We start from the raw sequence: 27,640 nt of genomic DNA, 5'->3' as shown, positions 1-27,640 counted from the left end.
TCGGCTCTTTCCGTACAGAGGTGCGATCGCAGCCGATTCCCGCGCCTGAGACAGCAGCAGCACATCACTCATTTAGCGTTGTTTTGGTCTTGACCTATCCTAGTTACCATCGCATTCCTCTCAAACATGGAAAACGCTAACCAGGTAGGAAATAGTCGTAATGGTTTGTGCATTTGCCAGTGTCTAACCGAATTGATGTGAAATGGTAAAACGCACAGAACTTAAATTGAATAGCGTTATTCATGTTTGTTGTTACAGATTGTGTCACTCGGGACCTTCCAAGTGCTTAAATTACCGCTGGGATTTATCCGTCTTTTGGAATGGGTAAGTTTATCCTCTCAGCTTTCTCTTGACTCTCTTTTCTTTACTTTTCCTAATTGCCTCAGTAGACTTGGTCCAGTTATGTGTGGAGAAGACGGTGGTCTTCGTAATCTCTCGTGCGTTTTGAATAAATATGTGACACTGCGATATCATAAAAGGACACTTACATGTGCGCATTTATATATAAAACACGTTGGGTGAATATCTTGCATATTTAAGATTTGTTTGTCATTAATATTAAACGTGTCATATTGGATGTGTTGATTTTATGATCAAGCACTTATCTCATACAGTCACCAAGGAGCTCGTTTATATAATGCACCAGTAGTGACTTTCAGTGGTTTTGGTCTGACTGACATTATATGCTACTGTTATAAACACATGTGTTAATTATAATGACTAAATTTGACGTCTGAACTATGTAGTTTATTAGAAGAAAACTAAAAATGTAGTATTTGATACAGGACCCTTATATTACAGTATGGTCATGCTTTTAACAGATAATATTTATGCCTCTACTTCATGTTGGTGTAAAAGACTAAGATTTGAAACAGAGCTTTTCTGCCATTTACCATGGGATAAACATAGTAAAATTGGTTGGATATTTGTTTCTTTCGCTTGTATGTAAGTAGCCTACTTCTGACATTGGTGCAGTATAAGCAATATAACGGAGTATGTGCATGCTTGCATAACGTGTCATGACTTTTTTGTAAATGTGGGTCATATATATATTCAACATTTTGGTTGTTATACTTGCAAGTATTGACTAGGGCTGGGCAAACAAATCGATTTTTCGATTAATCTTTTTTTTTTACGTGGTCGATTCAGAATCGATTCTCAAAGAGCCGGATCGATTTTTTTTCCAGAATTTTTTTCTGCAAACATTGACCGTAAGATTAACGTTAATCAAATTACTAGTCTTCACTAGATGTCACCCTCTTTTTTGCCTTGCACGATGTTACCAAGGAGCCTGTCATTCTTTCATTCAGTGCTTAAAATGGCGGTTTTAGGTGCTACGTCGATGTTGATGCCACCTTCGCATAAAAAGTAAGAGGTATGGAAGCATTTTAGATTTTACCCACTTGTAAACTTATGTTCACTGTTATTTTGTATTAATATAGTATTTGTATTAAACCTATAATCATTGAGTTGAATCGAGAATAAAAACCGACCCGAGACCCGGAATCGAAAATTGAATCGAGAATCGAATCGATTTGATAGCGTGTGAATCGAAATTGAATCGATCTGGAACATCTGAATCGATACCCAGCCCTAGAATTGACATTAGTGTCAACATATGTACAGTACCCCAGAATCTCCAAAGATCAAGCCTTTGCCCTGGCTGTTAAGTGAAAAGAATGTAGTGCCTAAAATGTAAACTGTTTTTTTTCTTAAACTTTTGATCTACAATGTAAATGTCACCTCATAACATAGTAACCAGAAAATACTAACTAATTATAGCCTTTAGTATCAAAGGGCCAACTGTCTTTTCCAAGGGCTTGTTTGATGGGTTGGGGAGCGTCTGTTTGACTTGATGTCACATTTTTAGCATTTGACAAAATCTAGCTGATGAGTTTCAAGACAAAAAGTATGTGATCTTTGAGCACAAGTCTTGTTTCTGTGTATGTGTGGCCATCTGTAAGATTTGTCAGCATGTGGCTTTACTACCCTATACCTTAAAGATCAAATCAAGAAACATATTAATCCTCCGTGTTTTTCTTTCTACTACTAAACTACTACTAAATAACCATGCATTTATCAGGCACTTCACAGGCATTACACGGCTTGATTCCCTAGAGAGCAAAGCTTTCAAGATAACATCTTTTGAAGATGCTATCATTGGGAAATGTAAAGACATCTGTTGAGAGTACTGTGGTCCTTTCTAGCACATACAGTGGCAAGGTTACTGCGTTTTGGCTGGGTACAGCCTGGCTTACTGATGAAACTGTAACCCGCTCCTCTTTTATAAATATAAATAGAACAGAAGTTTGCTAGCAAAAATGACTTTAAGCTTTTCCAGTGGATCTTATTATTTATTATTTTTAGTAGTAGTATCAATTTAATCTTCGTCATGTGTAGCCATTGCTTTAGCTTCCCAAAAGACATCTATCTCTTAATCATTTTAAGAAGTAAATGCACAAGGTCAAAAGGGTAAAGTGCTCTTCAAAACACGTTTTTTATTTTCAGTATCTATGCAGGTAGAAAATAAATTATTCTAATCTAAACAAAAACCTTAAATGTCTGTAAGCTATGCAAATGTGAGGCAAGCATAAGTGGCAGCGCCATTTTGGATAATTATTGCAATTGAATGCTGAGGGATTGGAGAACGCATCTTCTCCTGAGGAAATTCATCTCTCCGCTCTCCATTTGAAGTGTCCTCTGCAAAAACGAAAAGCTTATCACCGGGGAAACATACAGTCTTAATCACTTTTGGTCACACAGTGCCTTCTCTCTCTTTCTCTCTCTCTTCCCCTGTAGTTTCCTCTCTGCTCTCTGTGATTCTTCTACAGCCCACCTCTTTTTTCTAGATGCTTGCTTTTTCTTTCTCTTTCTTTTTCACTGAAAAAACATTATTTGTGATAATTAACCAATTAATGGGCTCTTGACATTAGATGACTCAGATCACTGAGATCAGTGGCATTTAAAATGCAACATTTACATTTATATCCAGTACTGTGCAAAAGTCTTGGGCCACCACCACCAGCTTTGTTGTTTTAGCAAAGTTTTAAGGTTTACATTCAATAATAGCGAAATTCAAATCAGTTTAACCCCAACAATAACATACACCTTAAATGTGCACATTTTACACATTATACATATTTAATGCACATTACAGGTTTACTGCAATGCTAGAAAACACATTAACACACATTAAGCCAAAGGCATAATAAAAGAAATGTACACAAAATGTGTGGAAAAGATTGATTATAAACAATTATAAATATTAGAGCTTGATGTCAGGTCAACATTGGGTTTTGACCTCAACCAGATTTTCATTTCCAACCGAAACAGAACGTCTGTTTCACTTTTTGTTATCAACCCGACATTGGCTTTTGACGTCAGGCCAACGTTGTGTTTTGGCATCTGTCCGACCTTGGGTTTTGACATCCGCCCGACCTTGGGTTTTGATGTCAAACTGACGTTGGGTTATGACGTCAAACCGACATTGTGTACTGACGACAGTCCAACCTTGTGTATTGACGTCAGTCCGGCGGTTTGTTTTGATGTCAATTTGATTTTGTGTTTTGACGTCAGTCCAACATTGGGTATTCACTTTTTGTTGTCAACCCGACATTGGCTTTTGACCTCAGGCCAACGTTGTGTTTTGGCATCTGTCCAACGCTGGGTTTTTTACATCCTTCCGACGTTGGGTTTTTACATCCTTCCGACGTTGGGTTTTGACATCCGTCCGACCTTGGGTTTTGACATCTGTCCGACCTTGGGTTTTGACATCTGTCCGACCTTGGGTTTTGACATCAAACTGACATTGGGTTATGACGTCAAACTGACATTGTGTACCGACGACAGTCCGACGTTGTGTATTGACGTCAGTCCGACAGTTTGTTTTGACGTTAGTTTGACGTTGTGTTTTTTCATTAGTCCAACATTATGTTTTCACTTTTTGTTGTCAACCCGACATTGGCTTTTGACATCCATCCAACCTTGGGTTTTGACATCCGTCTGACCTTGGCTTTTGACGTCAAACTGACGTTGAGTAATGACGTCAAACTGACGTTGAGTTATGACGTCAAACCAATGTTGTGTACTGACAACAGTCCGATGTTGTGTATTGACGTCAGTCCAACGGTTTGTTTTGACGTCAGTCTGACGTTGTGTTTTGACATCAGTCCAACATTGGGTTTTTACTTTTTGACGTCAGGCTAACGTTGTGTTTTGACATCCTTCCAGCGTTGGGTTTTGACGTCCATCCGACGTTGGGTTTTGACGTCAAGTACAACGTTATATTTTGATGTCAAACCGACGTTGGGTTATGACGTCAAACCGGCGTTGTGTTGTGACATCTGTCCAGTGTTGGGTTTTGACATCCGTCCGTCGTTGGCTTATGACGTCAACTACGACGTTGTGTTTTGATGTCAAACCGACGTTGGGTTATAATGTCAAACCGATGTTGTGTTTTGATGTCAAAATGATGTTTTGTACTGACGACAGTCCAATGTTGTGCATTGACGTCAGTCCGACAGTTTGTTTTGACGTCAGTCTGACGTTGTGTTTTGACATCAGTCCAACATTGTGTTTTTATTTTTTGTTGTCAACCTGACATTGGCTTTTGACGTCAGGCCAAAGTTGTTTTTTGACATCCGTCCAACATTGTGTTTTGATGTCAAGTACGACGTTGTGTTTTAATGTCAAACGGACTTTGGCCTTTGCACATCATCCCTTGAAATTTCTAGTCATCCACATTCTTTACGCACTGAGCAACTTTGAGCAAAATACATGTATTTCAATTGACCTCTTTACCAATTTCTCACTAAGCTTGTTAAACTTATTTCTAATTCAGTAAATTGAATTATAGAACTGAGGTCACACATGTTAAAGATGGTCAAATGGGAATACATATTTACAAATTCTCAGAGAAAATGTTTGTTGACTACACAGAGATGTCTGTCAATTCACAAAGCAAAGGCTGACTGACTGAAGGTAGATGTGCTTTGGCTGTCTGTGCGCAGATGTGCAGAAATTCATCTGGGAGAGGTTGGCTGTCTCTCCATATTTTTCACTTTGTGCCTGTGAACACGGTTTCATGACCCATCTTTTTTTCACATGAATAAGTGACAGCAGGGTCAAGACTGGAAAGCTAAATTAAATCACATCACATTTGCAGCACTGTCTTTTGACTGTATTAAGAAAAATGCAAGGAATAATGGAAAACTGTAGAATACAAATAAAAAAAAGTTGAATGCATGGATGTTTTATAGCACTAGAATCTGTTGCATGTAGTTTTTGTTTCAATTCTAACCACAACATTCTAATACAGCACAAATGTTACTACATAAGCACCAACCTACATATAAACACACACACATGCAAGTACACTTTCTGAAATATACAGTCGAAGCGCATCCCGATCGGGTGGCCGAGTCTGACTAACCGCCGTGACAGTTACCTTAGGGCAGGAGGTGGGGCTTTGTAAGGTCATGTGACGAAGTAGCCATGGAAACTCCATAGGGAGAAAGCAACTGAAGAAAAGAAGGGGAGACAGTGTTTTAAAAATAAAATGAGATTTTATGCCTACTTATGATCAGTGAAGCATGCAAAGAGTGCCTCAATGCACACTGGTTGTTACAGGCCTGAGCACACTGTACAGAAAGATAATGAGCTGCGGGACCATCCAACGGTGGCGTACTATGTCGCCTTCATTTTACATAGATTTTCCCATAAAACAGTAGTTTACAAGAACAACTGGGAGCGGTGAAACAAATGGACTAGCGGAATATTCATGAAAGCCAAAATTAGTTGTTATGGAGGAAAAGCTTACTAGTTTTTATGTTTAAAACAAACTTATTTAGAACCCCCAAAAATATTCTCCTCTCATCAGGTTAAGACAAAATCATTGTTGTTACCTTAAACTGAAATCTCATGGAGATGGCATCGTGCAAGTGACTGATACTTCAGTGCAAGTCAAGAACATGAGATATTTTTATACTCCCCACATACTGAGAATCATTTAAATGAAGCGTTGCATGAATGAAGTGGATAAGGAAGGCAAAGGTTGAGGGTGCAAAACACTTAATAGATAGTTCTGCATATACATTTGCATTTGACAGTTTAGTTACCTCCCAGACATACTCAGGAAGTCCTACACACTGACAGAGAGAGAATCTGAAGTGTTCAGTACAGACTGAAAGCAGAGAGGTAAAGAGATGCAACTCAATAGCAAGCTTATATGTGACGCAGGTGCATTCTGATCTGCCTCATCTGACAAAATCACGAAACCAAAAAGAACATATAAAGAGCAGATGCAAAGTGTGTATGACATGTTTTTTGTATGTGAGCATTCATTTTGGTAACACTTAACTTGAAGGGGTGTTCATAAGGCTGACATGACACGTTCATAATCATGACATGACACGTGTCATGAACATAAAGAGGAGATGTTATGCACATTTATGACAACTGTCGTAAAGTGTCATTCATTCAGTTATGTCATTTTTAATGCAAAGACGACATTGTTTAAAATGACTTTGTTATGACAATTTGACATAACCAAGACAACATAACTTGTCATAAATCTTTTAGGCATCATAATTTAGGTGCCACCACTGAAAATGAAAAAATCTTGAAGAAAATAGATGAAAAAACTAATAACAAATATAATTATTTAATTTAATTAACGATATGGACAAAACAAATTTTTGCATCGATATGGACGCTGCATGGCTTAACCTACCATTGTAGTGTTTTCATTTAATTTTAGGTTAATCTGTCTTCAAATGCAATAAAATATAATTTTATCAATTTTAATTATTATTATTATTGGATGATTGATTTTATTTCTTTAACACCTGGAGGAAACTAAAAAAAACATTATGAACTGAAGAATATTTATGATACTGTTATAAAACTATTTAAAGGAGTATTAACAATTAATGACATTTTAATGACAAATTATATTTGTACCACTGCAGTTGAGGTCAAGAAAAATATTCATGAAGCTGTTATAAAACTATTTGACAGAGTATTAACACGTAATGACATTTTAATGACAAGTTCAATTTGTATCACTGGTAAAAAGTGGTCAGACACAATTGGTCATATGACAGCCAATGACAAAACCAACCACATAACAATTTAATGTTTGTTAACCCATAAAGCTAGGTAGTTTCTTGATAATTTATTTGCTATGTCATGTTTATGACAGATTTAAGTTATGTTTTCTTGGTAATGTCAAGATGTCATGACAAGTTATGATGCATTGGTTTATGTCAAGTTGTCATATCAAAAAACGTCACCTTTGCATTAAAAATTACATAATTGAGTGAATGACATTCAGTAACAGTTGTCATAAACATGCATAAAATCTCCTTCATGTTCATGAAGATGTCATGTCAGTCTTATGAACACCCCTTCAAGTAACTGTTACACTCTTCACTTAAACAATCAAGTAAATATCACTTAATATTTTCTGTTTTGAAGCCAAAACTTAAAATATTTAGTTGATTTAACTTCTAAGCTTACAAAATCCATTAAACTAAAACATTCAAGTAAAATGAACTTAAAATTATTAGTTCATGTTGTGAGGAATACCCATAATCCTTTGCTCCTGAATATTTAGATCATTTTCTGCTTTTTCACAGAATAAAAACTGATAAGAACTTTCTCTACTCAAATATTTGTTAATAAAATGTCATAGGTTCAATCTCTTATATTATTGATGTTGTTTTGTTGTAAATGATAATTTTGTGAAGTCACCGTTCAGGTGATCAGTGTTTCCGTACATGAACCCTGTTCAGAACATTTTATTGTATTTCTCTCCACAGTACTGACAATGTATGTCTAAAAACAGTTTTGTGTGTTTCTGTGGAGAATCACGTTTATTCAATGATTGACTTAAAGTCAGTCATTAATTTTGTGTTAGAATACCATTTATAACATCAAATAATATACAGTGATAAAAACTAAAGTTATATGCAAACAGGTTTCCTCACAAATGTTTAGTAATATCAACTGATGCCATGGGAGTGCAGGAATATTGGAAGAAATTAAAACATTAAGTTCATTAAACTCAAAATTTATTGTAATTTCAACCAGGCAAAATTAACTTTTTTAGGGCAACGAGTTTCCATAATGTTTTTAAGTTCAATCAACCTGTATGGGCTTACTTTATTTTTATCAGGCTCTTATGTTTAGTTTCAGGAATATTATATCACTTTAATGGCAATAAAAAGGTTATTAGTCAGTATTTGAAATGCCTTATTTTCACAAATGGCACTTAGACATTGATTTTTATTTAACAAATTTTAATTTCTTCAAATCTCCAATTCTAATAAAATTCAGCCAATATCTTAATATATTTGGTAAACCTCCTTTACCCGGGAAAAAAGAGCAGCTCAATAATTGAAATTTTACAAACACGTGTAGTGGGAGATTTTTTATTTTTATTTTAATTATAGTTTATGAACTTATAATTGTTATATGCAAAATCCTGTTCTTCTGTTCTAGTGGAAGATTTCTGTTCTTTTTGTCTTTTCAGTAGTAAAATGTCAAAGGACTAGAACATTTTACAAAGTCCTTAGAGTTCACGGAGAACAAAATAATTATTTTTTTTACTTCTGCTTACAGAGGGCGACAGACTATTCTGCAGAATATAATAAATTCAGACAAAGAAAATTCTGTTAGCAGTGTGTCTGCGTGATCCTTGACTTTCACTCTTTAATGGTATTATTTGATGTGACTAAAATTCCACGACACACGATTGGATTGGATTTGAATCAAAAGTATTTAATGAACGTATACGTGCTGATTCATTCAATATCATTATCTTATTTTTGACAAAAGTGGCGTTTAGTGGTTTTTGCATTTGAGCTGTTCATTTTAAAGGGTAAAGAAAGCCAAATAAAGTTGCAGTGTCCAGACATGTATTCCCAAGTACAGTAGTCTTCAGTCAAGTAAGAGTATACTTGGGTGTATCAGTTTTGTTCATTTTTTGGCTTATTCATCCATCCATCCATCCATCCATCCATCCATCCATCCATCTCTCTCTCACTCTCTTTCTCTCTCTCTCTCTCTCTCTCTCTCTCTCTCTCTCTCTCTCTCTCTCTCTTTCGCTCGCTGTGTGAGTGTGAGACAGTGGCTCTGTTTGGCTGTTTTGGTGTAATCTTCTCCTCTCTGCGCTCTCATTCTTGCCCTGCAGAACGCAGCTGGGAAAGATTGATAAACAAACGGCGGCATCATAACACTCACCCGCTCATAGCCGCACCAGTGTGCGTATTTGTGTGAGGGATTGGGGGACTGAAGAAGAGCACACAGCTATAATAGGTGATTGGAGAGGGGGTTGGTCTCCAAAGCCTCTCACAATGCTTGAAGCGAGGATGTTGGGGTTTTGTGCGCATGTTTGTTTGTTTGGGCAAGCATGTGGTTATTCATGTGAGAGTGTGTATCTAGTGCATTGATGCACACCGCTTGGTTTGAGCTCCACTGGCTCGCACTTTTATTTGAGGCACACACCAAAAACAAGCCACATTATATTGAGTACCTCTCTTTTAATTACTGAAGATAAGTAAACAAGTGGAAGTGGCTTAACCGAATACAGATAAGAACATCATTGTAGTGACACACCTGGGGCCTCTGGAATTTGACTTGCATTTATTGGAGTGTTATTCTGAAATAGATATAAATGTATGGTCACATTTTTAACATGTCTACCCCATGAGGTCACCTGCCCCATGTAAAACATAGGCTAGTGGTATGACTGACATCCTTATACAAATGAGTGTGTGTTTAAAAGCACATTCAGTGTGTATTTTCACACAATTTATGCTCACCTTCATGTTCCCACTAGATGGCGCTTATTACATATAATTTCAATAGCATTTTTAACACATCTGCTATTACATAACTGTGTGCAGTTTGCCCTTTTAGTCTTTCTGACATTTAGAGTGGACTGTATATTAATGTGTACTATGATGGTTATGTAGCAGCACTACTTTTGGTTGGTTATGAAACATGTTTTCCTGTAGTAAAATGTTTAGCATATTATATTTCCATCTTCTGATAGTGACCAGTTATATATTAAACCTGTATAGCAAATATTACTTTTTTTTAGGAAAAATGTTCCTCTTTAAAATTCACACAATGTGTTTATTATTTATTTAATTTTAGACAGAACGTAATGTACCAGCATGTCTAGTAATGTTTAGTAAGTACTGTAATTCCTAATGGATACAGTGGAGGGCAGCAGAGAGTTTCATTTGAGGTGATCTTGAGTTGAAGTCTCCAAATCATGACATTATGAGCATCAAAGTTCCATTAATTTCACTATATATGATTTCAGTCTTTATGATCTCAATATGAGCTTACTCATTCAAAATGGCTTAGAAATTCTTTTGTCCATAAATGTGATGTTCATGCAAGACCACTGCTGCTGTACTCCCATTGGTTCTCTTGCTGTGGTCCGATAACGATTCACATAAATGAGAAATTGGATTCCCAGAGTTTCTCAGGCTAAGACCACTGGGTTTAAATAAATAGCTTCCTTTGTAACTCAATACACACCACCCGAGAAATTAATTTTTCTAGCAAGGTTCCAGTGGGCTTTTTCTGTATCTGATACATTTAACTGTGAAATATGACTGCTGTATAATCAAAGGTCTTCAGTAGCACTTACAAAAAGGTTTAATGTTGTGCAGGCTGCGTTTTAAACAACATTTGTGTTTACCAGTGGCGCCCCCAAGGGGGGGCCAGGGGGGGCCGCGGCCCCCCATAAAAGTCACTGGCCCCCCCAGTGGCCCCCCCAAACAGAATGAGATTTTTTTTTTAATATTTTTTTTTTTTTTTAGATTTTTAGATTGAAATAATAGTAGTAATATGTATTCATTAAAATGTACACTAAAAGCTATGTAAAAAAATAAAATACATTTGTATAATGTGTTAAATAGAATACAACCTTAACCCCTCCCCTCTCCTTTACCCGCCATTACGCGCAGCCGCACTACCATCCATGTGACGTACACGTGACGTCCTGTTCGCTCCTGTTCAGCCATTGCATGCATTACAGAAGAAACTCACAAACTAGTAAGTAAAACTCAGTTAATTCTAGGTTATATAAAGCATATTGTTTCAACTTAGATAATCACTGTCAGGGTTTAAATTGGGCTGGGGCCACCCGGGGCTAAACACCGGCACCAGAGACGTCATGCCCATTCAAACTGACCTTCGGTTTTTGAGCCAACTGGATTTTGCATGCAACCTCAAAATCAAAGAAGCATCCATTAATCTGTTACTTGTCTTTTAATCTGTTTAATATGCGCAATATTATCAATTCTGTGCTGCATCATTGTCACTTTCACTTGTCATTTTCGCCGCTTTGATCGTGTTAAATTTCTTTATTCTGGCGTCATCAGCGTCGGAGCGCACTCACAAGCTTTGCTGTTGCATTTGGCTATCTGAGGAATTAAAACGTCTAAGAAACGCCCACAACATTTCCAAACCCCAGGACAGTAATGTGCTGTTAACCTCCTCTGTGTAGAAAATGTATAGTTTAAAATGTGACCGTCTGGACTTTATATTAGTAGAGATTTCTAGATTTATCTTCTTGGCACAACGCCAAAGTTCGCCAGAGTTCACGGGGGCGCAGAATCACACATGCTCACATACGAGGTAACATTTAATAAAAAAGTCTGTTACTCTAATAATTTTATCTAAACATATTGTTTCAAATCGTTATTGAACATTAAAATCAATCACGTGGCTATAGCTTATGTCATTTTCGTTGTTTATGTACTTTATGGATTTAAAATTACATTAATTTCATAGGATAATGCAGTTGTTTTGCAAAATGCATTAATGACACAATTAGAAGTCATTAAACAAAACGTAAATAAACAAAACATGCCGTTTTCAGATGTAAATATGATGCCAATATGTCATTAATCCGATTGAATAGTATTTGATATAAAAGTCAACACTTTTGTTTTGGAGGTTTTTGCATGAAGGCTGGGGCGCTCAGCTTGTTACAAATGTAAGTGCCATAGAAAAGACTGAATAATCTATAATATTTCGTTTGATGTCTGTGTATGCACACATTTCTGTGAGCTGTGCACACTGTGCCCCCTTAAAAAAATGGTGCATGACGCCCGTGCCCGGCACATATGCTGAAGTTCTTGCTCCACTCTTGCCAGTGTACCCGCTGCACTTGTGCATGCACTCACTGCCTGCGGTGCCGCGAAGGGAATAATGTGTTTCCATTCATTATGGGGCATACTCACCAAACACAAGTTCAACGATTTGCGCGAGTAGATTACATACAAAGTCAATGCAAAGACGCAATGCCCAGACAGACGCGTCCTCGCAAGGGGCGATGCGAAATGCCAATGAAGCGAATTGGGCTGCGCAATTGCCGAAAACACGCTTTTCCCTTCAAACGCGTCTGTGTGTGTGTGCGTGCGTGCGTGCGTGCGTGCGTGTGTGTGTGTGTGTGTGTGTGTGTGTGTGTGTGTGTGTGTGTGTGTGTGTGTGTGTGAGAGAGAGAGAGAGAGAGACAGAGAGAGAGGTAAGATTGGTGCCCACGTCGAGAAAACTTTATAGAAGACTAGAAACGTGTTAAGGACTAAAGTATGTCACTGGTTTAATTACAGTATGTTAACTGGATAACATTGGATATAACTCATTGTAATAAAATAATGTATTTTAAATACACAAATCAAACGATGATCGGTCGATACTCATCTGTGATAGATTAATACTATTCCACCATCTGATCTTTAAATTATTTGCAATTTTTATTTGTCTCTAGTAAATCATATACTAGTAATAAATAAGAACAACTATACAAGTAGCATTAAAAGCAATGGGAAAACTGTTGACCATTAGATTCAGGCATAATAATTTTTTTAATTGTGCCACCCTAAGATTTGTACTGGCCCCTTTGTGCCCCCCCATGAAAACAATCCTGGGGGCGCCACTGGTGTTTACATGCACTGTACTTGTAATTTAACTGGCACCCCATATACAGCAGCTAGTAAGCAGCTTTCTTTCTCTGTTACTTGAATAAAGGTACATACATCTATATAATTATTGCATTAATTATAGAAAAAATTCTCAATGTAAGTGTAAAGGATGACGGTTATTTGGATTGCAACCTCCACATAGTCTATGATGTCAATAATAAACAAAATAATTTTTTACTGAGTCTATGTTACAGTCTTGTCTGAGGCTTTGTCCACACGAAGCCGGTGCATTCCCTATCCAATCTTTTTTTTTCCTTGTTCTAAAAAAATAATCCGTAAACACGAAACCACTGAAACCGACTGAAAGCGGTGTAGTATATATTCTGGACCAGTATGGGGCACTGTAATTCTGCCACAGATATACACTATACACAAAGAAGAAGACTTTGAGCATGCGCAAAACCAACGTATGGTGTTGTCCATTATCGCTTGTTGCTCACCACAATTATAGAAGCAATAGATTTTGCGGGAAAAAAAAGTTAGTAGGCTTTAGTAGCTTCTGTAGCATGAACACAATCACGTCGTCCGCCGTTATTGTTGTTGCTGTTACGTGTGACGCTTCCGACACGTGATGTGATGACGTTTTCGCTTCACAAAATATACGGATTGGCTGTACACATGAAACCACAAGGGTGACGATTTCAGATTTATCCACTTTAGGACCCGGATTCAAAAAATAGCGGATTCAGTCTCCCAAAATGCTGGATCCGTGTGGATGAAATGCCAATACGATAAAAAATTTATACGTATACAGTGATACACGTCTCCGTGTGGACAGCCCCTTAGTTTATTAGTTTTTTTCCCCTCATTTAGTTTTAATTGTCTGCACCTGTTGTGTTAGTCATCATTGTCTTCACCTGTTTCTTGTATATAGAGGGTATGCACGTGACATCACCTTCGGTGAAAGTGACTGCGGTTAGCCCATTGAGTGGCAAAAGACAGAGCGGCAGAATTTCTGTACAGTGTGAAATCAGCGAAAAAACACATGAAAGCGCGTCTAAATAAGAAAAAGCTGGTGTGCGATAGACTGTACAGATTTAGCAAGAATAAGGAATGTATAAATGTCGGGAAAAGCAATGTCAACGTCCACTGACCACAGGTGGGATGACAAGTTGCTAGGGTCACTATCAAGTCCAACTAAATGTCATGTTTGCTGATAATTGTCAGTCATACTGACATTTTCGCTGCCGATTCTAGAATAGCCAGCCATTTTGCTAAATATTTTGCCACTCAACAGGGTGAGCTTCGTCATGGAAAAGTGACATTGTTGCATACCCTTTATACTCCGGCCCAGTGTTGGGAAGAGTTACTTTTAAAAGTAATACATTGCAATATTAAGTTACTCCCCAAAAAAAGTAACTATTTGCGTTACTTAGTTACTTTTCATGGAAAGTAATACTTACGTTACTTTTAAGTTACTTTTGCGTTTTTCTTACTTGGCTGAGGCTTGATCTCTTTTCAGGTGTTTTTATGGCCGAGTAGTTCTGCATTCAGAAATTGCATATTTCCATCGCAAAAATGTATGTTACTTGTAACAACACTGCTCCTGCCTTGTTTCCGGTCTTGGTCCGAGTCGTGATGATATAGAGCTATATCACACTCCTACACGAGCAATATTGCTTAAATATATATATTAAATACCAGGCTATATTTAATGAAGTAATTCAACAGTCTGTTAATGGCATACGGCACTGTACTGAACTATGTGCCTGATGGCTAATTAAACATCACATGTAACATAAATATGTCATAAAATATTTGTATCTCACATCATGTGAGCCAGAAGGCAGCTATCTTATTCAAAGAGTTTTGTAGTATACTAAATTAACACTATTGACTTAACATACGTAGAAGTATGCAGCATGTCTTTTATTAGGAGGAAATGCAGTGTATATTTTATACCGCAGCAACTTTAATGATATGGATCATTCAGTTCAGTGTTTCTCTTGTTCTGTTGCATGGTGTGATTGAGGATATCTGTGACCTACATGTTTAAGTTTGAGGAACTGTATGAAGTTGTTAAGCAGCCCTGGTTGTTGCTTAGCTCAAGTTTCAGTATGGCTGAATGATGGGGATTGTGGGAGCAGCGTAGGTGGCTTTGAAAATGCACATATCTTTTGTCATCATTTGTTAGCCTACACTTTGCTCAGACACATAAAAACACTGTTAGCCTGATCTAAGATCAGTTATGTGCATTTAAATATTTAAATACGCAACACAAGGCTATTTTTTCAATCCGAAGGCTGCAGCCTCCGGAGGTCGCATATGAAGGCTGCATAGCATACGTCATAAAGCTGACTATTATTTTTAGTTAATTATAGATTGTTGTAATGTGCTTATGACTTTCAAATGTAATGTTCAGTTAATTGAAATAAACCAGGCTTGATGACGTGTTTAAGTTCATATTGAAATCTTTAATAATGTTGACTTTTGTCGAGATCTATTCTGAAACTCATGGAGACATTTGTGAGAAGCTTACATTTAATAAATGATTTTCTCAAAAAAAAAAAAGATAAAAAATTAAAGAACCTCAATATAATAAATCTTCAGCTCTCTGTACTAGTTTTTTTGTTTCTTGAAAACCTCTTTATTTATTATCTAAAGTGAGGTCTTCCCCAAACCCAAGCTTTTCCTCCACTGAATATAACATGACATGACACGGTTTCTTCGTCTGATACTGTTTAAAGTTGTCTCATCATTCTGTGATGACTGCGGAGACTGAAAATATTCTGGTAGGGAAAGACCAGACCTTTCCTCATTACCCACTCAACAGGTGCTATACCCATATGGGTCTCTAAAAGAGATTCATCCTTCCCACTCACTGTTGAGATTTCACACACTCCTCACCTGTTGTCCCATGGGCTTCTCACACCTGTCCATTAGATTCAGCTAATGCCGACTGTGATTCCACCGCTGTCAGACCCACTTTCATTTGATTGCGTCAACTCAAGAGTGCCTGTCTGGGCATCCTGTGGTGAATGGATGGTCTTAATACTCTTTGGGACTAGATGTATTGTAAAGTCTAATGATCACAATAGGGAATCCTTTAAACTGAATTTTAGTTGAACTCTTAAATAGATAATTCATGAGGAAACCCTTTTTTGCCACACTGTTAGAAAAATATGTCCCCCAATGGTCACTGTGGTGGTACCCTTTTATAAATTACAACTTTGCACATAGAGTTCATATTAGTAATATGTGTACCTAATGGTACATATTAAGACCTTTTTAAAGGGCACTTCCCCAGTGAAAGCTGGGGACAATTTTTTCTAACAGGGTGGTAGGATGTTTATGTTATTTTGAGGTCAAATGCTAGGAGTAACAATCTTTTGCATGTATTAAATTTAGCCTCAATTTTGGTAAGTTGAGGTTTTTAAATGCACATCATGAGACCTGACATATCCTTAGCTTTCCAAGTTTCTCTGGCATGAAATTTATACAGGCATTTTGTGGTCAGCCTTGTGAAAGCATTGTTTTAACCACATATAGGCCAGTGCTGTCTTATATTAAAGGGGTCATATTATGCGATTTTTTTAAAAGATGTAAAATAATTCTTTGGTGTTCCCAAAGTGCGTATGTGAAGTTTTATCTCAAAATACCCCACAGATAATTTATTATAACATGTTAAAATTGCCACTTTGTAGGCCTGAGCAAATGTGCCGTTTTTGGGTGTGTCCTTTTAAATGCAAATGAGCGGATGAAATTCAAACACTGATTGCAATGATGGTGGTTTGTTGAAATTGAATTTCTCTCTCCATTTCTCTACACTAAATGGCAGTGCCGTGGTTGGATAGTGCAGATTAATGTAAATGGCCTTGCTACCTACAACACAAAACAGGCGAAATCTGAACGAGCTAATTTTTCACATGCTTGCACAGAATGATTTACCAAAACTAATTTACTTGGTTGTTCTTTTTCACATTATCTAGGTTGATTATAAGCACCTAAACATTACAGTACTTAAACATGAAAAAAAATCAGATTTTCACACTATGACCCCTTTAAGAGATGGAGAGCTCAGGTGCAAAAGTCGCTAAATTGCGCCACCTCTGTCAAAAATGAGATAATGACATTGACAGAAAACACATTCATCAAATACTTTTACTTCAAAACTGCTTAATCCCGGCCTTAGGCCATTCAAAAATACAGCTTTGTTTGCAGAATCAAATTAAGTTTTTTAACTCTTTCGCCGCCATTGACGAGATAACTCGTCAATTAAGAGAAAACGCTTCCCTGCCAATGCTGAGAATTTCCAGACTTCCGCACTTCCGCATCTTATACAACCTGGAAGGACCTCACGAGAAAGAGAAAGAACTCTGTGTATGTTTTAAAGATCGCTCTGCATCTGATCTCTATCAAAAGTCTTTCACAAAAGTGGAATTATCTCGGCTTTTTTGCTCAGAATTGGGTGTTTTTCAAGAGACCTACCCATATTTGATAGGTGATACAAAGAGAACTAATGAAGGTAGGATGAAACGGGGTTTTTTTTAAGCAGAGGGTCTGTTCTTTCATTTGATGTATTGTATGTTTATATATTTAAAGAAAAACATTTTTTGGAAGGCATTAAACTTAGGCATTAAATTTATTTTGACGATGTCTCAATTCATCTCACAATTTCATAACACAGACAAAATTTTACTACTTTTAACAAAAGTCAGAAAAGTTTGCTTGGCATATGGTCAACTTTGTTACATCCAAATAATACTAAAGGCTCAGACCTCGTCTTAAACCTTACCACACCTGCATAAGTATCCACCAGTTCATTTTTTAGGCGTGAGTCAGTTCCTGTGTGCCAAATAACTCAATCTGATACTGGATTTCAGCCATCAAGAGTATATCTATTTATTTATTTATTGTTAATTTATTGCTGTATCTTTAATAAATACATAATGAGTTTTGCATTTTCCAACAAGAAACTTTGTATGCTGTAAATCAATGTGACTCAATGCTAGTGAAAAAAGAAAAGCATGTTTATTAAACATTTGTACTGTTATATTGCCCTTATCAGTGGAAATGGAGAAAATGTGCAACCTGTTGTTACTTATTACAGCTTATAACCTTCTTTAACATACTAGACATAACACATAATACCACATAGACACTGGGATATTTAGATATCTACATGTACATGATTTATCATATGATTATTAAAATAGTCTTTTTGTGTAGTTACAATATATTGTATGATATGTAACTACTCGTAGTTCCTGTAGAGTCCCTGTATTTGCTTGTGACTCCAGAGCAGAGTACAGGGTTATGCTTAGAGACCCGCATTGAAGTGCCAGCCCTCTCCTATCTCACTCTTCTGAGCTCATATTCCCTCCTTCTCCATCCTAACGAAGAGATACAGAGATACAAAAGAAGCTACTTGTTGGAAGACCATCTCGTGTTTTGAAGCTGGATATCTCTTGATTTTAAATGTGTATGGTCATTTTTGCACCGGTAAGTCCTAGCTTTGAAATCTTTAGCCTTCAGGTGGTGTGTACTGTAGTTGTTGCACAGTTTGACTTAGGGCTGGAGGTTATATCGAGTTTTAGTAATATATCTGTATTTTTCCTAATGAGACAATGGCATCTATATCGGTATGGTCTGATATGACCCTCAATCTTTACCACAGAAGCTCTGGCAGAAATGTACACTGAGGTCAGACCTGCTTGCATGTTGTGCAGCTGTATATTTTTTTAAACAGGATGAAAAAACCCTGTCTTTGGGTTTTAATTTCTTTATACACTGTTTAAACAAAGGTGATTGTGGCATTTCATATGATGCTTTGACTTGCTAGTAAACATGTTTTCAATTTTGTTGAAAATAGTGAGATATTCATTGCATATTTATCACATTCATCCCAAAATGAATTTGGTGACTTTCAATGATATTCTATGGCAGATGTTTTGAGCTATAAGATGCTGAAAATCTGTGCTTTGTCTTCAATAAAGAACATCCTTTGTTTCTCCAACTTAAACATCAGTGATACTAAATTTGTTACTGATGTATTAAATACTAAATCACCTGATTATCTTTTTTTTATCTTTGTACAAATAACAGGCATGCATCTGCAGTGCAATTGTAAACTTGAAATAATCCTCATAATTTTGCATTGTTTGGAATCCAGACTTTTTTCTCTAAGTAACCGAAATGGTGTCAGATATGTGTGGATGTAATCGAAAGGGCTGAATTCACCAATTTGTTGCATATAAATAACAACTATGCCAAAACAGAATCATGTACCTCTCCTACTCGTAAAAAATAGTATTCACTTATTCGTCCAAGTGCCAGAGACCTTTTAGCTGCTAGCACTGTTCTCATATTGAATTATTTGTGGTTCTGAATGGGTGTTAGATGCCTACTTTTGTTAGCTTATGAATGAATCATTATTCACGATCAATGGATATGCTGTGCAAAAAGGGGATTTGGCTACCAGTGTATCTCACAAAGTATCAAAGAGAAGATGTTCAGAGATCTGATTCCCTAAACCTACACAGATCGATGCCATTGTGAGCTTTTGGAGGTTTCAGAAGCAAAGACATTTTACATTGCTACATATCTGTCTTTATGTTGCCATGGTGATGTCCTTAATCATTCCAGGTATCTTGTTTGGAATGCTTACCTGTATTCCCAAATAGAGTAGACCTCAGAGTACTGTAGGCTGTAAAGCCAATCACAAATAAGACTAATTATGGACTGAATACGTGAATAAAGTGCTTAGAAGTAGTCCATTGCCAAGCCTTGTCCAAGCAAGGTTTTATTGGCAAACTGCATACTGCCTTGCATTGGGTTCATCTTTCCAGCTGCAAGTTTTTGTCTGTCCATGCTGAATGTCATTGTCATGCTTTTTGTTCAGTTCTTTAATTGAAGTTTTACAAAAAAAAGTCTTTGCATGTTTTAGCAGTGCTTCTGGGCCTGGCACCTATCCCCTAACGGGTAATTCTCAAGAAAACCAGACGTAAAAGGTGTTCAGCATCAGATTTAAAAAAAAAGCCCTTGAAGCCAATTTTAATTTTTGCACATATAAGATGAAAGAGTACACTCTAAAAAAACAAACGGTGCTATATAGCACCAAAACAATTGCTTTGGATCGTAACGATAGAAGAACCATTTTAGTGCCATATAGCACCGGTGAAGAACCAGTGAAGCACCAGTGAAGCACCAGTGAAGCACCAGTGTAGAACCATATAGGGGCCATATAGCACCTCATATGGTTCTACATAGCACTATATGGTTCTACACTGGTGCTTCACTGGTGCTTCACTGGTGCTTCACTGGTTCTTCACCGGTGCTATATGGCACTAAAAATGGTTCTTCTATCGTTACGATCCAAAGCAACTGCTTTGGTGCTATATAGCACCGTTTGTTTTTTAGAGTGTAACTAAACCCTAAACCAACTTTTTTTAGTTAATGATTTGAAAGAATGATGCTTTATTAGTGCTGTTCATTGATTTTAGTAAGTTTCTTGACATTTGAATATAAAGTGTTTCAATACTACAATATATGGTGTAAAAACATCTGTGTGCTGCCCTCTTCAGGTTGAACAGTGGCTACTGCAGTTGAATTTTCATATTGGATGTGGGTCCAAAAAATAACTTGTGACGTAAGCAGGTTCAAGCTCACCACGCCCTTGTTACGATCTCACCACATACTTGGTACAAGCTTAGTTCGTCCTCTATCTCCGTTGGGATCTGCCCACTTTTCAATGGTCTGAACTTACTATAACCATTATTTTTAGAGGATTTAAAAAATATTTCCTATAGAATTATTTACATTTTTAGATTATAATTTTCAACATTTATCATTACCGCAACATGATATTACATTTAATATATGCATTTACAAACTCATGTTTTCGGTAATGAGAACTGAAAAGTTGTCTTGTTACAAACAAAATTTAAAATTTTATCTGGAGAGAAAAAATAAGAACTGCTTACCTGGTAGCCATCTTGAGTGTCACAGTCAATTATGTCCCTTCCAACTACTTTTTTTGAAAATATTAGTTCCTTGAGGGCTTAAACAATGATTGAAAATTGTTGCGGAGGATGATAAATCTTTTCTTGGACACATTTATATTCCTTATTATTGTCTCTATGCCAATGATCACCAAATAGCACATGTTTCATGTTTATAGTACAACATGCACTGAAGCTTTTAATTTTTTTGATTTTTTAATTATAAATATTTCCATGTCAAAGAAAACAAATCCAGTCATGGACACGTTGCGGTAATGAAAAAATTCCCCTTAAATGTGGAAAAACAACAAGATTGGTTTGTATGATGTCATTTGAATTTATGTGCAAAATAGTACATGAAGAGATGTTTGTATCTGTATGCTTCTTATTTTGATACTTTGCATGTTTACTTTTTTATCAAAATGTTTCATGACACCTCATAAGTCTAATTTCGCGAGAATCATCCTAACGTGTTTATGGTTACTAAACAAAATATATATGCTGATCATGTGTGAGAAACAAGTTGTTTTTGTTATAAGATTGGATGCAGTGAAAAATATTATCTCATAAAATGGATCAATTCTTATATCGAGATTGATTTAGATAAAGTTTTGATTTTATCCATTGATTGGACTATGGAATGTGATGTCTGTGTGACAGATAACTGAGGGACGTTGATGAAAAATTAACATGCACATGAACCATTCACAAAAGACCAGAAGCATGTATTAAAGGACAAGTTCGGTATTTTACACTTAAAGAAGCCCTATTTTCTGTTTATGATGAAATAGAACGGTTTTGACTGAAATATGGACATATGATGCTGGCCCGAGAATTTTCGGGTGTTTGATGTATCAGCCCCCACCTCTACAATGGCTGCATAAGTGCACTGGAACAATCCTTCCTAAAATCATTAAACTTTCGTTTACACAAAAAAAAATCGCTGCAAAAAAACTGGACCTTTAAAATAACACAGATGTGGCAATACATTGATATTGTTATTCTGATGTGTTCTGTATCTCTGCAGCTTTTTGCCATCTTTGCATTTGCAACATGTGGAGGTTACTCTGGGCAACTGAGGGTTAGCGTGGACTGCATCAACAAGACCGACAGCAATCTCAGTATCGGCATCAACTTTGCCTATCCATTCAGGTAAAGTTTGTAGTGTGAATGTGTTGTGATTATAGAGATATATGAAGTCATACATAGTCAATTTAAGTACAAGACAATAGAGTATTATTTTGAATCAGGACTATCATTCTTTGTTTAAAAAAATAGATACAAATTATTTCTAATATGTGGCATGTTATTGTTTTTGACAGACAGAAGTTCTTTTGTAGACTTAATAATACACTTAATATCTATTAAGTTGCCCTGAAAGGTCAAGCACACACAAGATGTCCACATCAGTGTGATGCTTTGAAGTAGCCCTCAGGTCTCCCACTGTATTCACTAGAGATGAGCTTCAAGTACAGAGATATCAAAGGAGGACAAGGCAGAAATAGACGTAACTGTATGACAGGAACCTTATATTTTGCTGTTATATCTGATTTAATATCAGTTGACCAGCATAAAACAGAGTCGAACTGTTTGGCACTGTTTTGTGCTGTGTCTTATTATAGCTTTGAGCCACGTAACTTTGGGACACAATGTTAAAAGAATATATTATTCTGAATAATATATTGAGTAGAAAAATAACTGTCAAGTAATTTTAAATTTTGCATTCCACTGAAAAAAAAGAATATTATGCAAGTTGGGAACGATAATGATGAAAGGATTTCATTTGATTTTTGTATGAACTATCGCTTTAATCTCAGTTTGGCCTCATGCTGGGCTGAAGTAAAGCATATCTAAAAAATGAAACTGTATAAAAGGCATGACATTTTTGTGCAATGAACGTATTGTAACAGGTTGAATCGAGTGGAATTTGATGTACCGATGTGTGAGGGCAGGAGACAAGAGCGGCTCTACCTGATTGGAGACTTCTCCTCGTCAGCCGAGTTCTTTGTCACCATTGCTGTCTTCGCCTTTCTCTACTCGCTTCTGGCCACTGTGGTCTACATCTTTTATCAGAACAAGTATCGTGAGAACAACCGCGGACCTCTCATTGTGAGCCCAGATGTTATTTTATATAACCTAAAGTGACCATGCCTGTAAAATCCAGACTAAAATGTAATTCTGCACTGTTGAAAACATTTTTTGTTCAAGTTACATGGTTGTCTTAAAATGTTGAGGTAATTTAACAAAAAAAAATTAGTTATTAATATTTTTAAATTGAATTAGCTTAAGATTTTAAGGCAACCAGGTAACTTACTTCATTCAAGTTAAACCAACAAATCTTTTTTACAAGGTGAGATTAGGTTTGAGTTTGATTTTACTCATTGATTTAAGTTAACATTGATTTTAATTTTTACATGACCTTACTCAGTCAATATTAAAGGGAAACTCTACTTTTTAAAAATATGCTAATTTTCCAGCCCCCCTAGAGTTAAACATTTGATTTTTACCGTTTTGGAATCCATTCAGCAGATCTCAGGGTCTGGCGCTACCACTTTTAGCATAGCTTAGCGTAATCCATTGAATCTGATTAGACCATTAGCATTGCACTACAAAATAATCAAAGATTTTCAATATTTTTCCTATTTAAAACTTGACTCTTTTGTAGTTACATTGAGTGCTAAGACCGACAGAAAATTAAAAGTTACGATTTTCAAGGGCGATGGTAGGAACTATAGACCCCTTCAAGGTTTGTAAACATTGAATGACTATCGGGTGCACGCGCAGCATGGGGTCAAACTGTTCATACCATTTAGGCTTTCTAGTTTAATCTAACAGCTGAAAAATTATGACTTACCTGAAATGAAGTGAGCACTACAAACACAAGCCTCTTTGATATTTGCATTGTCCCAGCCTGCACGTTAATTGCTTGCAGCAGCAGATGTTGTATTTTTTGTTTTTGAGATTCTGCATGAATCGGGAAAACTTAACGGAAGACCTGGTGCGATTTTCACGGCCCTCGAGGTAAATAGGCATTTTTGACGATACCGAATAATACGCAACTCGATCTGCTGTAATGACTTTTCTGACCCCGACATGCGCAGTGGGAACTGCCTGTGACGTGAATCGTGAAGGGGTCTATACTCTCATTTCGGGGTATTAATCAAAGTCTTTGCTGCTGTGACATGGCTGCAATAGGCGCAATAATATTACGCACCCGTAAATTGTCCCCTTGGTAACTTTCAATAGCAGGGGTCTATTTTCGGGCACTGCGTAATATCAGAATAATATTTTGATAGAATGTTCTTCACATTATGTTGGATTTTATTTAGAAAACAGTAATTGGCTTTAAATGACTTTAGCTGGGGTTTTACAGACAGGGTCACAAATGCTCAGATATTTGTGGACCGTGTCCAAGTTCTGCTATTAGGGAAGACCAACCAATAAACAAGCTAATATTTATAATAAAACAACAAAAGTTATCTATTTGTAAGAGACAGCTATGTGTCCTACTTAAAGGCGCTCTAAGCAAATTGAAGCGTTTTAGACCATAAAACATTTTTTGTTACATACCGGAAACATCTCCTCACTATCTGCTTGCTGCCTGTCCGCTGATCAAACTGTAAAAAAACGCGATCTCTGTAGACAGCCCAGGCTTCACAAATGGCAATATCAACAAGTGGCCAAACCTAGCATCACAAAACAAAACAAAGTATTCCAGCCAATAAACGACAAAAAGAATTTGGGGGTGGGGGTTGGGCGCGTTCATGAAAGCACGGAAGGGAGGGGGAGGGGGAGGAGTTAGCTCCGTCTGTTTGAAAACAGTTTCAAACGTCAACAATAACTAACGTCTCGCAGATTCGCTTAGAGAGCCTTTAACATTTAGGGGCGGTTTCCCGGACAGGGATTAGACTAGTCCTAGACTAAAATAAATGTAAGAGCTGTCCAAACTGAAAACAACTTGCACTGACATATCTTAAAGGGATAGTTCGGCCCAAAATGATATTAAACCCATGATTTACTCACCCCCAAGCCGTCCGAGATGCATATGTCCATCATTTTTCTCAGACGAACACATTTTCAGTTATTTTAGAAAATGTCTTAGATGTTTCGAATTAATCAAATGTTAAGTTACAGAGTCCATGTCCTTTAAGTCCAAAAAATTTGCATTTATCCTTCCCCAAAGAAATCCAAACGGCTCCAGGATGATAAACAAAGGCCTTCTGAGGGTAATCCGCACGGTGTTGTTGTAGAAATATCCATATTTAAAACTTTATAAATAAAAATAATTAGCTTCCGATAGTGCCGCCATCTTAGTCGCGTCCGCATTCAAGATAAGAGTGTACGCAGTTTACGGAGGTTTATCTGCTGCTGCTCTGTGCCCCCGCCTTCCGAATTTGTCATACGTCACTAAGAAAATTGCGTACACTACGCTGATACTCTCTCTTGAATACAGAGGAGTCTAAGATGGCGGCGTCACCGGAAGCTAGTTATTTTCATATATTAAGTTTTAAATTTGGATATTTCTGCAGCAACACCGTGCGGATTACCCCGGAGCCGTTTGGATTTCTTTGGGGAAGGATGGGAGCACATTTTTTGGACTTGAAGGACGTGGACCCGGTAACTTTACATTTGATTAACTGAAACATCCAAGACATTTTCTAGAATAACTGAAAATGTGTTTGTCTGAAAAATGATGGACATATGCATCTTGGACAGCTTGGGGGTGAGTAATTCGTGGGTTTAATACAATTTTTGAGCGAACTATCCCTTTAAAATACATCAGTGTCCTTTGTTTTGCCTCAAAATGCACAGATGTAATGGTTTAAGTAAGGCATGTTTGTTACAACTTGTTATATTTTCTAATTAAACTAAGGCCTAGTTCTGGCTTAAGCTAATCCCTTTTCCGGACAGGTTTTAGATTGTATTCGACTAGGCTTTAGTTATATTAGGACATTTAAGTAGTGTTTTCAAAAATACCTTACAAAAACATTGTGCATCTTTAGACAAAACAATGGCAGTGATATATGTTAAGATATGTCAGTGTAAGATGTTTCTAAATTAAAGCAGCTCAAACATGCATTTTAGTCTGGGACGATAAGTCCTGTTCGGGAAACTGCCCCATTACGATTGCATAAAATTCACCTTTATTGAATTTAAAGCTGACATGTATCATTTTTGTGTGTTTGTTTTGTGGTTACAATCATGCTTGCCAGGACATGTTGGCACAGCAACATCCATTAACGGATGTTTCAGTTTTTGCAATTCAATGAGGCCAGTCATCGATTACATGAGTCACCTAGAACTGAGAAATAACAGGTTTTACTTGAAATGAGATTTGCTGAAAATATTTGTAACACGTGCTCTTCATGCTTCCTAGGACTTCGTTGTGACTGTGGTGTTTTCATTCATGTGGCTAGTGAGCTCTTCAGCTTGGGCCAAAGGTCTGTCAGATGTGAAAGCAGCCACTGATCCAGATGAGGTGGTTCTGCTCATGTCGGCTTGTAAGGTGCAGGCCAACAAGTGCGGCTCAGTGTACGGTCCCAGGTGGTCTGGCCTGAACACGTCTGTGGTAAGCAAGAGCTGCTACTGTAACCACGAATGTCAGTTGTCTGTATACTCATTCTTTTACATTTTTAACTTGTTCTTTTTTCCCAGGTGTTCGGCTATTTGAACTTCGTGCTGTGGGCTGGAAACATCTGGTTCGTATTTAAAGAGACGGGGTGGCACAAGGGAGGCTCAGCACGGTATCCCGTTTCATCCTCAGAAAAACAAGCCACTGCCTTTAACCAACAGGTCTACAGTCAGGGAACCTTTGATCAATCAGGAGGAGGTGTTTTTACTGGAACAGGTGACTTTGCACAATCAGAATATAGCCAGGTGGGAAATTATGCTTCAAGTGGGCCCATCTCCTACACCAATCAGTAAACCCCTCCGCCTCATCCCCTAAACAGGGATCCAATAAGGGCGCAAGTTTAACAATGAGCACAAAGTGAAAGAGGGAGATTAATTTAACTAAGCATCTTATATTTCTTAAATATTATAACCAATATTAATAAAGCAGATTGTTTGTCCTAAATACCGTTTGTAAGAATGAGAGAGATTTTTGTCTTTACCTGTTGTAAATGTTACTAACAATCTTTGCCATTTAGCACTGAAATATCATTGGTTGTTACAATCAGATGTAAATTTCAATGCATGTGGAGTTAGGATGTCAACATGAAGGTTTGCTTTCATTTATTACTGTTGATGTTTTGGGATGTTAACTCATTACTGTTTGTGAGGTTTTCCAGAATTCGAATCCCTAAAATAATGTCATGCCAGTGGTTGTTGTATTTTACTGTAAAAAAAAATCTGTGGTCCATGTTTATATGACTCGCTGATGTTTGAACTGCATGAAGTTGTGCCATATTACCTTGATTTTAAATTAAGTTTATTTAACTAAGTTCGGGAGGAACATGGTCATGTAATCCAACCAATCAGCCGTCCCTCGCCTCTGTCCCGTGGCAGTTTTTGCAGCATCCCTCCTCCACCCCATCGTCTCACACTCAGCTAGTACATCTATCCCCCTCTGGGTTACAATTCCAAGTCTGGACCCCTCTCCTTGGAAAGCACTCCAAATATGCTTTATCTCATTCTCTATACATGTTAATGTGAATTTGTGAAATTTGTACATAATTTAAAGGGATACTTCAC

The 27,640-nt window shown here is 37.0% G+C and overlaps 1 protein-coding gene across 2 annotated transcripts; it reads left to right on the top strand.

The window, feature by feature from the left end:
- On the top strand, positions 1-27,640 carry synpra (synaptoporin a). Of its 2 annotated transcripts, XM_055184903.2 has the most exons (6): positions 1-144; positions 259-324; positions 21,975-22,099; positions 22,858-23,056; positions 26,325-26,516; positions 26,603-27,640. In XM_055184903.2, exons 1-6 carry the CDS (start codon positions 127-129, stop codon positions 26,870-26,872), a joined length of 870 nt encoding a protein of 289 aa, XP_055040878.1. In that variant the 5' UTR covers positions 1-126; the 3' UTR covers positions 26,873-27,640. The 2 variants fall into 2 exon arrangements, with proteins under 2 accessions (XP_055040878.1, XP_055040879.1); XM_055184904.2 differs by lacking the exons at positions 1-144; positions 259-324 and adding an exon at positions 18,272-18,449.

The sequence above is a fragment of the Misgurnus anguillicaudatus genome, chromosome 14 (genome assembly GCF_027580225.2).
Source record: "Misgurnus anguillicaudatus chromosome 14, ASM2758022v2, whole genome shotgun sequence".
NCBI classification, from domain to species: domain Eukaryota; kingdom Metazoa; phylum Chordata; class Actinopteri; order Cypriniformes; family Cobitidae; genus Misgurnus; species Misgurnus anguillicaudatus.
This window is presented reverse-complemented; position numbering and strand designations above follow the sequence as displayed.